The sequence below is a fragment of the Odocoileus virginianus genome, chromosome 7 (genome assembly GCF_023699985.2).
Source record: "Odocoileus virginianus isolate 20LAN1187 ecotype Illinois chromosome 7, Ovbor_1.2, whole genome shotgun sequence".
Taxonomy (NCBI): domain Eukaryota; kingdom Metazoa; phylum Chordata; class Mammalia; order Artiodactyla; family Cervidae; genus Odocoileus; species Odocoileus virginianus.
Window position 1 is genome coordinate 41,995,252 of NC_069680.1, and position 15,654 is coordinate 42,010,905.

General features: G+C 39.6%; 1 protein-coding gene across 18 annotated transcripts in view; it reads right to left on the reverse strand.

Moving 5' to 3' along the window:
• The window catches only part of SGMS1 (sphingomyelin synthase 1), a 317,203-nt gene that overhangs the window by 39,435 nt on the left and 262,114 nt on the right, over positions 1-15,654 (reverse strand). For 17 of the 18 annotated variants that reach the window (XM_070470579.1, XM_070470586.1, XM_070470587.1 and 14 more), the window contains one exon: positions 1,825-2,676. In XM_070470579.1, coding sequence (XP_070326680.1) covers positions 1,825-2,447 — 623 coding nt within the window. In that variant the 5' untranslated portion in view covers positions 2,448-2,676. Of the gene's footprint in view, positions 1-1,824; positions 2,677-15,241; positions 15,348-15,654 lie in introns of those variants that run through there. The other variant, XM_070470590.1, reaches the window with a different exon arrangement.

The following is a 15,654-nucleotide window of genomic DNA, read 5'->3' on the forward strand; positions in this document are numbered from 1 at the left end:
ATTTAAATATACAAATGACTACAGTATTAGTAACAAATACCAGTAAAACACAAAATCAGAAAGCTTCAAGAGAAACAGATTTGATGAAAAGTCCCTGCTGAAAGAAATACAAATAGTAATATACTTTAAAGAAATTATCCCTGTGGTTAGTACATTTCTTAGAACAAGAATAAAACTATTCAAAAGTCACAGTTCTGTGAAAGGTTTTGATGGATACACACAAGTACATAAGTGTTCTGTTCTGGGCAGTAAATTATTAGCTGGCATGTTAAGAATTTTGATAAAATCCAGAAAACAAACTCATATAAACAAAACAACAAAAATCAGGAAGACCCCAGTAAACCTAATTTTGAGTTGACCTTGCCTTTGTTAAGGGAAAATATACAAACATTAATTTTTTTTCCCCTAATGAGCTTCTAGGGAAAAAATTTTGAAAGTCAAAGCAGAACTGAAATCTGACAGTCAGAAGAATGTAATTAGTATATTTGAGCATCTCATATTTCTATGGCCTATTCTTATTTATTCAGCCTCTTAAAACTAAAGCACACAAGAAACAGTCTTTCTTCCACCAACTCAAACGCATCCCAGACCGTTGCACCTGTATCAAATTTAACTTAAACTCTGTTGTTGTTTTCCAGTCATTCAGTCATGTCCAACTCTGTGCAACCCAACGGACTGTGGCACACCAGGCTTCCCTGCTTAAACTTGGGATAGCCAAACCAGCCCCCAGATAAAAACTGGCTACTTAAATAGCTTCCTATATACAACATAAAGATAGTCCTTTACTGGCTAAGACTCAGGAGTTACTTTTATTTCCACTTGTAGATATCTAATTTATAAGGGAAGAAAACACAGACTTAATAAAACACACAAGAAAAAACTGATAATTTCCATTAAAGTTCGACATAAATTCTCAGTCTGCATTTTGTTTTCTTTATTTAAGATGATTTCCTTAGTATTCAACCACACTGTGGGTCATGCAACATAGTCTACCAGAGAGAAACTCAGTTCCTTAGCAAACCAATTTCCAACTCCCATGCGTGGAAGCTATAAAGATGTTCTGCTAATGGAAAAATCAGACACCCGTGAGGAGGGCAAAGTATGTGTTCAGTTTGCTATATGCAACTCAAGCAAACAACTTTGCTGCATTGAGTTTAGAGCCTGGGACATGAAAGCCACTTTGGATTCACCTGAAACTAAAAGGAGATGACTATTTAAAATCCTGAGAAACTTGAATGGAATACTGTTCTAAATGCCTTACGTTCCAAAGAAAGGTGGAAAGCCATGCAGGTTCATCCACATCCCACCTAAAGTGGGTATCACTCTCCACTAGATCATGTCACTCTGGACTAGCTGTTCTGAATTCTATGTGTGAAGCATCTTCAGATACTTATTACTAAGGTTCAGATATCTGATTCTGTGTGGAAAAAGCTATAGGGCCATTCATAGACCACAGGCCAACTGTCAACCATTGATTCTGATGGGTTAAACACACCAAGACTGGGTAGTTTTCTATGGTTTAATAGCCTGTACTCTCTGAAGATGTCTGAGGGTTTTCCTTCCTGTGATGTGAAAACAGAAAAACCTCATCTTTAACAATCCTGCTCATCACTCTGTATGAATCTGGTACAAAACAGCACTTTCTTAAAGCTGCCAGAGCTTTGGTTGGTTTAACAGACTATGCGGTTTAAAAAAGAAAGACAGAAAGAAAGAAATGTGCTTTGATTCCTACTGCTTGATCAACTTCGTTTCCCAATAATGAATATTACACCTCTGCCGTGCCACCTCCCAATCCCTGAAACTGCAGACTTGCGCTTTACTTACTTGTACTTTAGGAGCAGCCACTGAATTAACCAGAGTCCCACAAGGATCATGCCGTTAATTTCACAAATAGAAAAGGCCCACTGCACCCGGTTAAAATGGTCAAAAAACGTGTCCGGTAGTGGAGGCTGCACCTCCTTGGGAGGTACTCGTTCATGGACGACCGAGATCATCACTGTGGTGAGAACAAAGCATGAAAGTGCATAAAGAAAGGCCAGGAAAGTCTTGCCCCACTCCATGGGGTACTGGGAGCGTTCCGGTTCTGGCATGGGGATCTTGATCATTTCCTTCCTGTACCCATTGGGCATCCCGTTGGGTTTGACCTTGATGCTGAAGCTGCCGTGAGGGGCGGGGCCGCCGGTGCCAATGCTGAGGTGCCCGTTGGCGTGGCCATTCTTGTGTGCTTCCAAGTGGTGCTCCATCTTCAGGGTCTCTATCATGTGCAAGAGCCGCTGCCCGTTGTCAGAGGTGACTAGGCACAGCGGGGGTTTCGTGAAATCCTCCTGGGTGAGGCTGATCAAGTCCCGGCCCGTGAAATGTTCCAGAGGCTCACAGTACTCTGGCATAGCATTCTCCTGCAGCCAGTCTGCCACCTTCTCGGGTGACCAGTAGACCACTTCCTTCATTGTGCTGGCAGACAATATGAGGACCTCCTGCTTGCTCCCAGCGGGTCAGCAGTCACCGCTCCGACAGGGCAGGATGCTGTCCCTCCACGCTGCGTTCATCCTGTCAGGCCTCATAACGGAGCTGTGTGGCGAGATGGTCAGGGCAGGTTTTAAACACCTCATGTATCTGTCCAGGGTTCTTGAGAGCCCGAGCATTAATTCACCTCATTTCTGAAGAAGATTCTTCCTTCTGTGGAGGCAAGAGAAACAAGTCAAGCTACTGGGACTTTCAAATTAATCCCTCAAGATTCATAACCTTCACATGCATAAGGAAAGCGGAAAACCAGTTATTGGTGGAGTCCATTGTTTTCAAACATATATTAGTTTTAAGGAACCAATGACTACCTGGCTGCTGCTGCTGCTGCTAAGTCACTTCAATTGTGTCCAGCTCTGTGCGACCCCATAGACAGCAGCCCACCAGGCTCCGCCATCCCTGGGATTCTCCAGGCAAGAGTACTGGAGTGGGTTGCCATTTCCTTCTCCAATGAGTGAAAGTGAAAAGTGAAAGTGTAGTCGCTCAGTCGTGTCCGACTCTTAGTGACCCCATGGACTGCAGCCTACCAGGCTCCTCCATCTATGGGATTTTCCAGGCAAGAGTACTGGAGTGGGACTACCTGGTTAGTATTTCCCAAAAGAGTCATTAAATTGGACCTGAGATGGATCAAGTCAAAGACAGTGGTAAGTTTGCTAAGAAACAATTCAACAGTGCTTTGAACATTGCTCAGCACTGATCAGGGATTATTTTTGTGCTTATTATGTGGTTCCTGAGATCAGCTGAAAGACTGCAGCAATCTGCTTAATCTACTGCTTGAGATTAGTGTAGATTGGTGAAGAAATGTTCTAAATGTGCAGAGCACACAGAACTTAACAGACATCATAAAAGAGAATCATAGAAGTGTCGAGCCTCAGGATCATCAGGTCCAACAATTTTATACTCTTCCACAAAAAAATCAGTGAGTTCCTCTTTGCAAATATGCTTGGACTCCAAATCTATAAAAGAGGTATAAGAGTGGATGCCTGAATGAAAACAGATTGGAGTAAAGGGCCAGGGTCCTCTCTGCTCTGATGACATCTTCACCCCTAGCCCCCAGGAGACTTTGTGGAAAACCACAGCTTCAAAACCAGTGATCTGATCCAACTCCCTCACTTATCCTCAAGGAAACTTAGTTCCAGGAAGGTCAATGAACCTGCCCACAGTCAAGCGGCAGCTTGTATAAAAGAGCTACAAGCTAAGTTTCCAAGTCCTGGTTCAGTGTGCTTTATCAGTGTTGTGGCAATAACCAAAATGCACATCTGTAGGGGAGATTCAAAATTATATATTTAAAGAGAGTATAAAAATGTATATATGTTGTACATACATATATTTAACCACAATTATGGTTAATGAACATAACATTGCACAAAACACCGGGAAAGAAATCACATACTGACTGAAATTCTACTTGATGATGGGCTTGGGGGGCATTTTCTACTTCTCTCTCACCTACTTATCTTTAGTAAATATATATTAATTTTGTAATAATCATTTAAAATTTTAAAAAAGCAAGAGAAGTTAAAAATAAAAGACTGAGCTCTATAACAAAACATTGTGGTTAATGAAATGTGGCCTTTGGCGAAAGGCAGACCATAGCTTGACTTTCAGCATCTCCATGCATAGCCTACTATTTGAACTTCAGCTTACTAATCTGCAAAACGGCCATGATCAAATATCTCCTTCACAGGGTTGCTGTCAGTACTTTAAAATCCGTACATGAAAGTTGAGGATATACAATCCAGCACTGTTTCTGTTTTCTACGACTGAGGAGTACTCCACTGTGTGTGTACACACGCACACACATACACACACAAATCTTCTTTATCCATTGATCCATGGACAGACACTTAGATTATTTCCATACCTTGGGTATTATACATAATGCTACAATGAACGAAGGGAATACGCATATATCTTTGTGAATTAGTGTTTTCGTTTTCTTCAGATAAACATCAGAAGTGAAATAGCTGGATCACATGGTAGTTCTCTTTTCAATTTTTTTCAGACCCTCCACACTGTTTTCCATAGTGACTGTACCAATTTACATTCCCACCAACAGTGTACACTTGCCCTTTGTGACAAGTATGTCACAGTATGTATGAACCTAAGGGTTATTATGTTAAGTGAAATAAGTCAGACAGAGAAAGACAAATACTGTATGATATAACTTATCTGTGAAATCTAAAAAACAAATTAATAAACACTACAAATCTTATAGACAAGAGACTGGTGGCTACCAGAGGGGAGAGGGTTGGAGGTAAGTGAAATAGATGGAGGAGGAGTCGATTATATAGTGACAGATGATAACTAGACTTACTGTGGTGATCAATTTGTAGTATACACAAGTAACAAATTATGCTGCAGATATAAAACTAAAATGTTATATGTCAACATGCCTAAAAGTAAAATAATATTTTCTTACTTTCTCAAATTTTATATCATAACCAATAGCTACTGTTCGCTATAGCTCATGATGAAAATGCACTGTTGAACTGTGGACTAACTTCTTTTCTCAAAAGAATGTTGTGTTAACTAAAAAAAACTTGCACAGATTTGTAAGTTTAAGAGCTAGAAATTAGGAATGACAGTGTTCCCTAAGTATGCTTTGTGGAATAATAATCTGAGAAAATGTTCCAAGTTTTAAAAAACCCAAATGAGCCTAGGAACTGCAGAGTTATGCTTCCAAGGGCCAACAGTACACATTAGTATGTCAGAATCACCTGGAAATCCTCCAGTAAAGGAACTCTACCAGGATTTCTTACACTGACCTCATCTGGGCTGTCCTGCTTTAAATCCTGTTTCCTCCCTAGTAACTACGAGCTCCCAATGGACCCACTAGGAGGTACAAGCACAAACAAGACCTGGACTCAGGCCTTCTGGTTTCAAAGATCAAATGTGTCTCTACCAAACCCCTCAAACACAACCCTGGTATGAAAATGGACAGTATGTCCAACTCCCAACTTTCCAGACTAAACAACAACCAACCAAATGGTGGTGGAGCTTTGACAGCTGGTCCAGGCTTTGCAAAAGAGTTCTCTTCTGAGAGCTCACAGCACTTTGCACCTTCCTGACATATCACCTCATGCTTAAGGGTCTGTCTAGACTGCCCCAGGGGACTCTTAGGGGCCACGGAAGGGCTACAACCTTAAGCATCCACACGTCTCAACTTCAAAGGGGCCAAAAGGTGCTCAGTCAATATTGTCTCAGTATCCAAGGAAATGTCCCTTACAACTAGCAACATGTAGATGGTTTAATGGAAAGTAAACCTACTGAAAATGCCACTGATACACAAAACTGCTTTCAAACAATTTGAATGGTCAAGGAGAATAAGATGGGTATCCTCCAGAGAGAAATATGAAACCAAAGTTTCATCTGGCCACTTAAAAACCACTACAGAGGGGCTTCAATCACCACTAACCTACCTAGAGTGACAAGAAGACATCTGTCAATGGGAGTCCTAGCAGAAGGTCCTGTAGGAAAGAAATCTCTTGGCATCAGACCCAGGGCCTCTCCCCAAATATCCTGCAGCAATCAGGATAGAGCCACGGGAATACTCAACACCTTGAAGTGGCTATGAGAACTCTAAAGAAAAATTAGTGATTGAATGTTCAGGCTCAGAGAAATGAACATGGACTTTTCATATATACAAGTTCTTCATTTCTCCCCTTGCCCAATGCAGGAAGTCTACCAGGAGGGGAAAACCCCTCAGAACCACAAAGACCAGACCAAGGACAAGGTATTTTTTCACCTCTCTTTGATGGGGAAACACCGTCAGATAATATCCTCCTCAACACAATCTTCTTCAAAGTAGAAAAATATCAAATTGTAGGAGATAATCCAGGGCCATGACATACACAAACCACACACACATTCTGGCACTGTAAGCTTCTATCCAAATGAAAGAACACTAATCTTGCAAAAAACAAGTCCATCAGGCAGTTTGAAATAACCAGTGAAATTCTTAAAGAGACAGCAAAATAAACCAATAGCTTCCGTTCATTAACTGGGACAAAAAAACTCTTCACTCCTTAAGACAGTCCCTGTGATCCACCGCCCCCAACGTGGACTGCTCCATCTACTCTTCAACAAGTCCAGATTCTTCCCTTAGTCTGTAAGGTCCTTCTCTGCAAGGACTTTCTGGGCCACTCCCTCACAGTCCTTCCCTGCTCTCTGAATTTGTACACCTCTAATATCAATGCCACGAAATACAATTTAACCGTCTTGTGTCCAAGATGTGGTGGGAAGGGCTCCAGCTACCTCCCTTCTTGACAAAATCCTTTAACCTCTTCAAGCTCAGCTTCTGATGGAAAATGGCATTAACAACTAACTACCTTACCTGTCCTCACATGGGCTGCTGCTGCTGTGATGATCATGTAAATGGAATGAGAGCCATTAAATACTCCAAGAAATATGTCTTGTTCTTTTTGGAATGTCCTGCTTCCTTTCTAATGCCCACCGGGGCCCATAGTGGCATTTCATTACTATTAAATGAAGCAGCCACTTCCAAATGGCATTTTTAAAAGCCCAAATCATTCGGACACAAGAGTAGTAAGCACATCTTTCCAAATTTCATGAGAAAAGAAAGTTTCTTTTTCAAGCAAGATTTGAAGCGTGAAAATAAAGGCATACATGTTACTTTCCTGAAGCTAATACTGAAATCACACGATAAGGAAAAAACTCATTTCTATGGAAGTAACCATGAGGAAGCTACTCAGTACTTTCCAGCCTTTTGGCTAAAGCTAAGATTATGGGCGCTTCCCAAGTGGTACAGGGGTAAAGAATCCACCCGCTAATGCAGGAAACACAAGAGATGCAGGTTCGATCCCTGGGTTGAGAAGATCCTCTGCAGTAGGAACTGGCAACCCGCTCCAGTATTCTTGCCTGAAAAATTCCATGTACAGGGGAGCCTGGTGGGCTAGAGTCCATAGAGTCGGATATGAGCATGCACACAATGAGTACTTCAAAGGCCACAGCGAAAAGATGAGGACTTACTCAGAGACCCCAGAGACTGGTTGTAGGAGAAGTGAGACAGTGACTGCCCCTTGGGCATATACAGTCAATTTATAGCATACTGTTGTGTCTGAGATGGGAAAGGCAAAGTGCTTTCTTATCTAGACTCAGAAGACTGTATGTAAGCCTGGACTCAGAAAACTAATACTACCACCATCATCCAGAGATGCTACCCTGAATCCATTTACTGGGAAAAAGTTGAGAAATAATGCAGAGCTCAAATCTTTAAACTTAGTTCCCAGAACTGGAAAGATGTAAAAGAAGGATAAAAACTGCACATAAACTCTTTATTTCATAACACTACAGAATTTGAGTGCTACAGTTGATCAGTCGTGTCCAACTCTTTGTGACTGCATGGACTGCAGCCCATCAGGCTCCTCTATCCATGGAAAGTTCTCCAGGCAAGAATACTGGAGTGGGTTGCATCAAACTTGGACTGGTCATCTATTTCACATATGGTAATATACATATTTCAATGCTATTCTCGCAAATCATCCCACCCTCGCCTTCTCCCACAGAGTCCAAAAGTCTGTTCTTTCTATATGTGTCTCTTTTGCTGTCCTGCGTATAGGGTCATCATTACCATCTTTCTAAATTCCATATATATGTGTTAATATACTGTATTGGTGTTTTTCTTTCTGACTCACTTCACTCTGTATAATAGGCTCCAGTTTCATCCACCTCATTAGAACTGATTCAAATGTGTTCTTTTTAATAGATGAGTAAGATTCCATTGTGTATATGTACCACAACTTTCTTATCCATTCATCTGCCAAAGGACATCTAGGTTGCTTCCATGTCCTAACTATTGTAAACAGTGCTGCAGTGGATATTGGGGTACACGTGTCTCTTTCAATTCTGGTTTCCTCAGTGTGTATGCCCAGGAGTGGGATTGCTGGGTCATATGGCAGTTCTATTTCCAGTTTTTTAAGGAAATTCCCACACTGTTCTCCATAGTGGCTGTACTAGTTTGCATTCCCACTAACAGTGTAAGAGGGTTCCCTTTTCTCCACACCCTCTCCAGCATTTATTGCTTGTAGACTTTTTGATAGCAGCCGTTCTGACTGGCTTGAGATGGTACCTCACTGTGGTTTTGATTTGCATTTCTCTGATAATGAGTGATGTTGGGCATCTTTTCATGTGTTTGTTACCCATCTGTATGTCTTCTTTAGGAGACATGTCTGTTTAGTTCTTTGGCCCATTTTTTGATTGGGTCGTTTATTTTTCTGGTATTGAGCTGCATGAGCTGCTTGTATATCTTTGAGATTAATTCTTTGTCAGTTACTTCATTTGCTATTATTTTCTCCCATTCTGAAGGCTGTCTTTTCACCTTGCTTATAGTTTCCTTCATTGTGCAAAAGCTTTTAAGTTTCATTAGGTGCCATTTGTTTATTTCTGCTTTTATTTCCATTATTCTGGGAGGTGGGTCATAGAGGATCCTGCTGTGATTTATGTCAGAGAGTGTTTTGCCTATGTTTTCCTTTTATAGTTTCTGGTCTTATGTTTAAATCTTTAATCCATTTTGAGTTTATTTTTGTGTGTGGTGTTAGAAAGTGTTCTAGTTTCATTCTTTTACAGGTGGTTGACCAGTCTTCCCAGCACCACTTGTTAAAGAGACTGTCTTTTCTCCATTGTATGTTTTTGCCTCCTTTGTAAAAGATAAAGTGTCCACAGGTGCATGGATTTATCACTGAGCTTTCTATTTTGTTACACTGATCTATATTTCTGTCTTTGTCCCAGTGCCATATTGTCTTGATGACTGTAGCTTTGTAGTATAGTCTGAAGTCAGGCAGGTTGATTCTTCCAGTTCATTCTTCCTTCTCAAAATTTCTTTGGCTATTCGAGGTTTTTGTGTATTTTCACACAAATTGTTAAATTATTTGTTCTAGTTCTGTGAAAAATACCATTGATAGTTTGACAGGGATTGCATTGAATCTGTAGATTGCTTTGGGCAGTATACTCATTTTCACTATATTGATTCTTTCAATCCATGAACATGGTATATTTCTCCATCTATTTGCGCCATTTTTTATTTCTTTTATCAGTGTTTTATAGTTTTCTATATATAGGTCTTCTGTTTCTTTAGGTAGATTTATTCCTAAGTGTTTTATTCTTTTCATAGCAATGGTGAATGGGATTGTATCCTTAATTTCTCTTTCTGTTTTCTCATTGTTAGTGTATAGGAATTCAAAGGATTTGAGAAAATAAATAAAACAGACAAACCATTAGCCCGACTTATCAAGAAAAAAAGGGAGATGAATCAAATCAACAAAATTATAAATGAAAATGGAGAAATCACAACAGATAACACAGAAATACAAAGGATCATAAAAGACTACTATCAGCAACTACATGCCAATAAACTGGACAACTTGGAAGAAATGGACGAATTCTTAGAAAAGTATAACCTTCCAAACCTGAACCAGGAAGAAATTGAAAATCTTAACAGACCCATCACAAGCACAGAAATCAAAACTGTAATCAAAAACCTTCCAACAAACAAAAGCCCAGGACCAGATGGCTTCACAGGTGAATTGTAGCAAAAATTTAGAGAAGAGCTAACACCTATCCTACTCAAATGCTTCCAGAAAATGTCAGAGGAAGGTAAACTCCCAAACTCATTCTATAAGGCCACCATCACCCTAATACCAAAACCAGACAAAGATACCACAAAAAAAGAAAACTATAGGCCAATATCACTGGTGAACATAGATGCAAAAATCCTTAACAAAATTCTAGCAAATAGAATCCAGTAACATATTAAAAAGATCATACATCATGACCAAGTGGGCTTTATCCCAGGGATGCAAGGATTCTTCAATATTCGCAAATCAATGTGATACACCACATTAACAAATTGAAAGATAAAAACCATATGATTATCTCAATAGATGCAGAGAAAGCCTTTGACAAAATTCAACACCCATTTATGATAAAAACCCTCCAGAAAGTAGGCACAGAAGGAACATACCTCAACATAATAAAAGCCTTACATGATAAACTCACAGCAAACATTATCTTCAATGGCAAAAAATTGAAAGCATTTCCCCTAAAGTTAGGAACAAGACAAGGGTGCCCACTTTCACCACTACTATTCAACATAGTTTTAGGAGATTTAGCCACAGCAAACAGAGATGAAAAAGAAATAAAAGGAATCCAGATTGGAAAAGAAGAAGTAAAATTCTCACTGTTTGCAAATGACAGGATCCTCTACACAGAAAACCCTAAAGACACAACCAGAAAATTACTAGGGCTAATCGACGAATATAGTAAAGCTGCAGGATATAAAATTAATACAAAGAAGTGAATTTTTATGAGTTGTTAAAGGCACGATGGACCCAAGATTGAACAAACATAGCTGGTGTGTCAGGGAAGAAACTAAAGGGAAGTTTTAGAAGTTTCTAAATGCTGATAATGGCAAAAGAAAGTAGGAAACAAAGCATGCATGACAGAGAAGTTAACTTTTGGCTCCATGTATCATATCTCTAAAAACAAAAGCAACCTGGGGTATACATGTGGTTTTACTCCACTAGCTTACATAATCAACTTAGTACAAGATCAAAATTTGGTGAGCATGTAATATGTAGCTCAGATTTTATAACATGAAACTACCTGTGGAAAACTTGCTAAAGAGAAACACAAAGTATTGATATTATTTTATTAGGAAATAGATGAACTGCCTTTTTGTAAACACTTCTAGTACAGATAAAGGTCTTTATGTCTACTAGAACTTTCCATAAAAGTCAATAGTAACCTAATGGACCTTTTAGGGCAATGCAGCCCAATGAAAAGACTCATAAGGTAGGTGTTTATATCTTCTCTGACTCAATTTGGATGACTCCTGATTGCTTTTCTCCAAACCAATTTAAGTAGCTATAAAATTTTTTTTGTTATTACTTAACAAGTAAAGAATTCACTTAAATAGGCAGAAGTCATAAAACTATATTTATCAGAAGAAGAAAAAAATGGCTAGAATAACAATCACATAGCTTCAATCTACTGTTGAGGAAATTTCAGACTACTTCTGATACCTTAACCTTTAAACTTTAACTTATTTTAAATTGCTATTATGCACAGTGTTCACAATTCCACAGTCAGACTCTGGTTAGCAAATGAAATCATTCCTTTTGAAACAGACCTTTGAAATTGAGAACTAAATACATCATGATATAACAGAATACGAAGCCTCCACTGAAGACTAGGCTGTACTTCTATATTTATTGTGATACATATTTATATGTATGTACGTGTAGTTTTGTCAAACAGGTTACAAAGAGAATGATACTATTTTTGGAAACACGAATCATAAATATCCACAGTAGAAAAGTCTACAAGGCATAGATCACCTCTAAACTGTTACCTTTGGGTGACAAAATTATGAAATAATTTTCAACTTTATTTTTTCCAGTGTTTTCTAATTTCCTTGATAAAGACACATTACTTGTGTTTAGAAAAGAAAAGGCTTGTTTTTCCTTCAAGTATGTTTTATGTTTTTAAACGCATTGCAAAATCGAAAATAGATGCTTCCTACATTTGCTTTCTTTAAAAATATGAAATGGGCTTGCAGATTTCTCTAAATAATTGGAACTTTTGCCCTCTCTGTATAATTGGGTTCCAAAGCCATCAAATTCCCTAAACATAATAGTCTCAGGATATGAGCCAAACCACTGACAAGGATAAAGCTGAAATCTGAACCTAAGTGCATAAAAAAATTCCAGTCTCAGATACTGTCTATCAATTCAGAGAGAAAACAACAACAAACCATCAGAATGACAACTCTTCTATCATCTAGAGTTTCTTCAATATCCATCTCTCCAGCCTACTGCCAAAATGAAAAACCCATGTGAAAATTCTGCCTTACTGTCATTACAGTAAGGAAAACTTTGCATAACACTAATGACAACTAATCACGATAGTTTTCCCCTGAGTTTTCATTCTTCGAACACAATGACCAAATCTCTGAAGAGTCTATTCCCACTCAGTTGACGAGCTGCCTTTCTAGGTCTGAAACAGCAGGGCTATTTAATAACATTCATCAAGTTAATCTGTAGTTCTGGGACATGGACATAATCTGGCAGCACTCAAGACTATTAGGACATAACTGATGTTTCCAAATTCCATCAGCTCTCACGTCCAGCTGATGTGCACAGTGGTGATCTATCTGCCTCAAGAAGCCTGGGAACAGCCAACCCAGGCTCTTATTTCCACCACATCTCACTCCATTCCCTTTCTTTTTCTCCCATTCTGCTTTTTTAAAGCTAAAACGCTTCCACTGGACTGCTTGTTTAGCTGGGATTATAAAGATTGCACATCCCTCTGAATCTATCATAAATGAGGGCTGTGGAAAAAGTCACTGGCTTAGGAAAAAAGATGAGGCCATGTTTCACTATCTTCTGTTTTAAAGAAACTTCAAGAAATTAATGTAAATTACAAAAGAGAAGTAAATGCACAACAACCCCTTAGAGACTCTTCAACAAGCAAGAGTTCACAGGTTTCCCATGGAAAAAGTAATCTCAGTTAGGGATAAACAAGTTACAGAAAAGTGTAAATCATATAAGGACATAATCCACCATAAGGTAAACCTAGCAGGTGTGACAAACAACATGAGCTTGAGAAAATAAGTTTAAAGAGGTGGTTAAGTGAGCACACTAATGATATATTAGAGAATTAAAACATTAATAAAAGAGTAAGACATGGTAGGGAAAAAAGACAAGACAAGACAGGTGTGTTGAAAGAAAATACAGGAAAATCCCAGCTTCTCTCCTTGGCCTGTGGTGGGCTGATACTTCAGGACAAAAGGGAGAAAGCAAAAGGTTAAAGGGAGGTCATAAGAGAAGGGGAAATGAGCAAAAATATACAGTATATGTTTAAATGCAATTGACAGGTTTTTTCCAATCCTCCAAACTCAAGCAATCCAGTACCCATACACTCTTTGTAGGCAGAAAAGGAGTGGAAAGCGGAATCCAGTCCATCAAAAGATGGAACTTATTTTTAAAAATATATTAATATCTAACTAAACATAGGCACTGGGGGCTGCCCAGGTGGTGCAGTGGTAAAGAATCCAGCTGCAATGCAGGAGGCGTGGGGTCAACCCCTGGATCAGGAAGATCCCTCCCCTCAAGAAGGAACTGACAACCAACTCCAGTATTCTTACCTGGGAAATCCCACGGACAGAGGAGCCTGGTGGGCTGCAGCCCATGGGATAAAAAAAGTTGGACACAACTGAACACACACACACACACACACGCACATGCATTAACTTCCACTGACTCTTAAAACTCTCCTGAAATGATAATACAGGGATGAAAAAGGAGGGGGAAAAGGGCAAACAGAACAAGAGACAACTAATTTTGGAGGTTGGGAAGCAGATGGACTTAGTGGTAGCTAAGAGAAAACCCAAGAAACCAAAACCCTACGCCAGTAAGGAGGATAAATGAAAAGCAGTCTGTGTAAAAAGAGGCCTTAGAAGCATGAGGAATTGGAGGCATAGATACACTGCAAAATGAGGGTGAGGTGGAGCTAAAAATAGGACTGGCTGAAAGACCATCAAAAAAGTGACCTTCAGATTCTCACTTCCCACAGTTGAACAACTACCTCTCCCCAGCATCAGAGAAGACAGGAAGTTTATTGTCTGGAAAAGGGAAATGGAGAGTTGCTAGAAAAGGAACAGAACACAGTTGAAAGTGGGCTACTAACTACAATGGATTCAATAAAAGTTGCAAACAGCCATTGCCAGACCTGTCCTAATCCTTTACCTCATTAAACACCCAGCATGCTGGGGGCCAGGATGAAAACTTCCAGGCAGATCCCCCTCACCCCCTGAACTCCAGACACTTTATGAGAAAAGAGCACTGATTATCTTGCACCGAAATCCATGCAAACAAGTTCCACTCACGCAAAGTGCTTTCAAACAGCATTTTTAGTGCTTTTTAAAAAATAAAGAGTGGGTCAAAAAATTTTAATAGACACTTGAAGAAACTCTAATAAACATGAAAGCCAGAGCTTAAAACAAAAAAGAACTTGGAAGAACACACTAAGCAGGGAAATTATCATGTTAAGAAAAACTATTAAGAACATTCTCAAAGAAACACTGAAGAAGAACAAAATGGTACCCAAAAAATTCATTTTTTTAAAAGGTCTTGGACTCTTGATAAACATGAAAATTTCAACAGAAAATAAAGTTGGAAAAAATATCTCAGAAAGCAGAACAAGACAGAAAGATGGAAAACTGACAGAAAAGGTTAAGAACGTTAAAAAAGTCACCTAGAAAGTTTAGTATGTGACTAGTAGGAGCTCAAGAAAGAGCATAGGAAAAAACGGGGAAGTTATAACCAGAGAAATTATTTAAGAATATTTTTCAGAACTCGGGCTATGAATTTATACTGAGAGTCCAGCACATATTCAAGAACAGTGATTGAGAATGTTTGTTATTATTATTCTGTACTAATTTATTTCTTATTTTGAAGGAGACAAAATCCTGCAGAATGCTCTGGCCCCACCCTAGCTGTGTCTTCTTCCACCTTACCTCAAACCACAGGGAACCCGCCTGCGTAAGAGATCCGTGGGTAGGGTAGATCCCCTGGAGGAGGGCATGGCACCCCACTCTAGTATTCTTGCCTGGAGAATCCCATGGACAGAGGAGCCTGGTGGGCTACAGTCCACAGGGTCACAAAGAGTCAGACACGACTGAAGTGACTTAGTACGCACGTACCTCAAACCCCAACTGCCAATCTCCATCCTTGACATTCCTTACTGGTATTTCTGTCCCAGGACCACTGCAGGCTTAAAGCACAAAGACCGCGTTCTGGTCTTGAAGGGGAGCACAATATACTACTCTGGCAAATGATTATTTTGAGCTGAAGGCAATTGAGAAGTGAAACCAAGCGGGATGCTGTGGGGCCCTCCCAGGCACAAGAGACTTTCAGTATCCCCTTCCTGTTTGTAGGGAAAAGGCTTTCAGGCTCCTAGACCTACTCTGAGCTGCAAAGGGCAGATTCAAACAGTTACTAATCAGGGGAATTAGGGAATACAGAAAGAAACAATAGTACAGGATAGGGCAGGGTCCCAGTTCCTCCTCAGGGGAGGTGCATAATAGTCTGATACATATCTCTGAGTTCTTCCGTA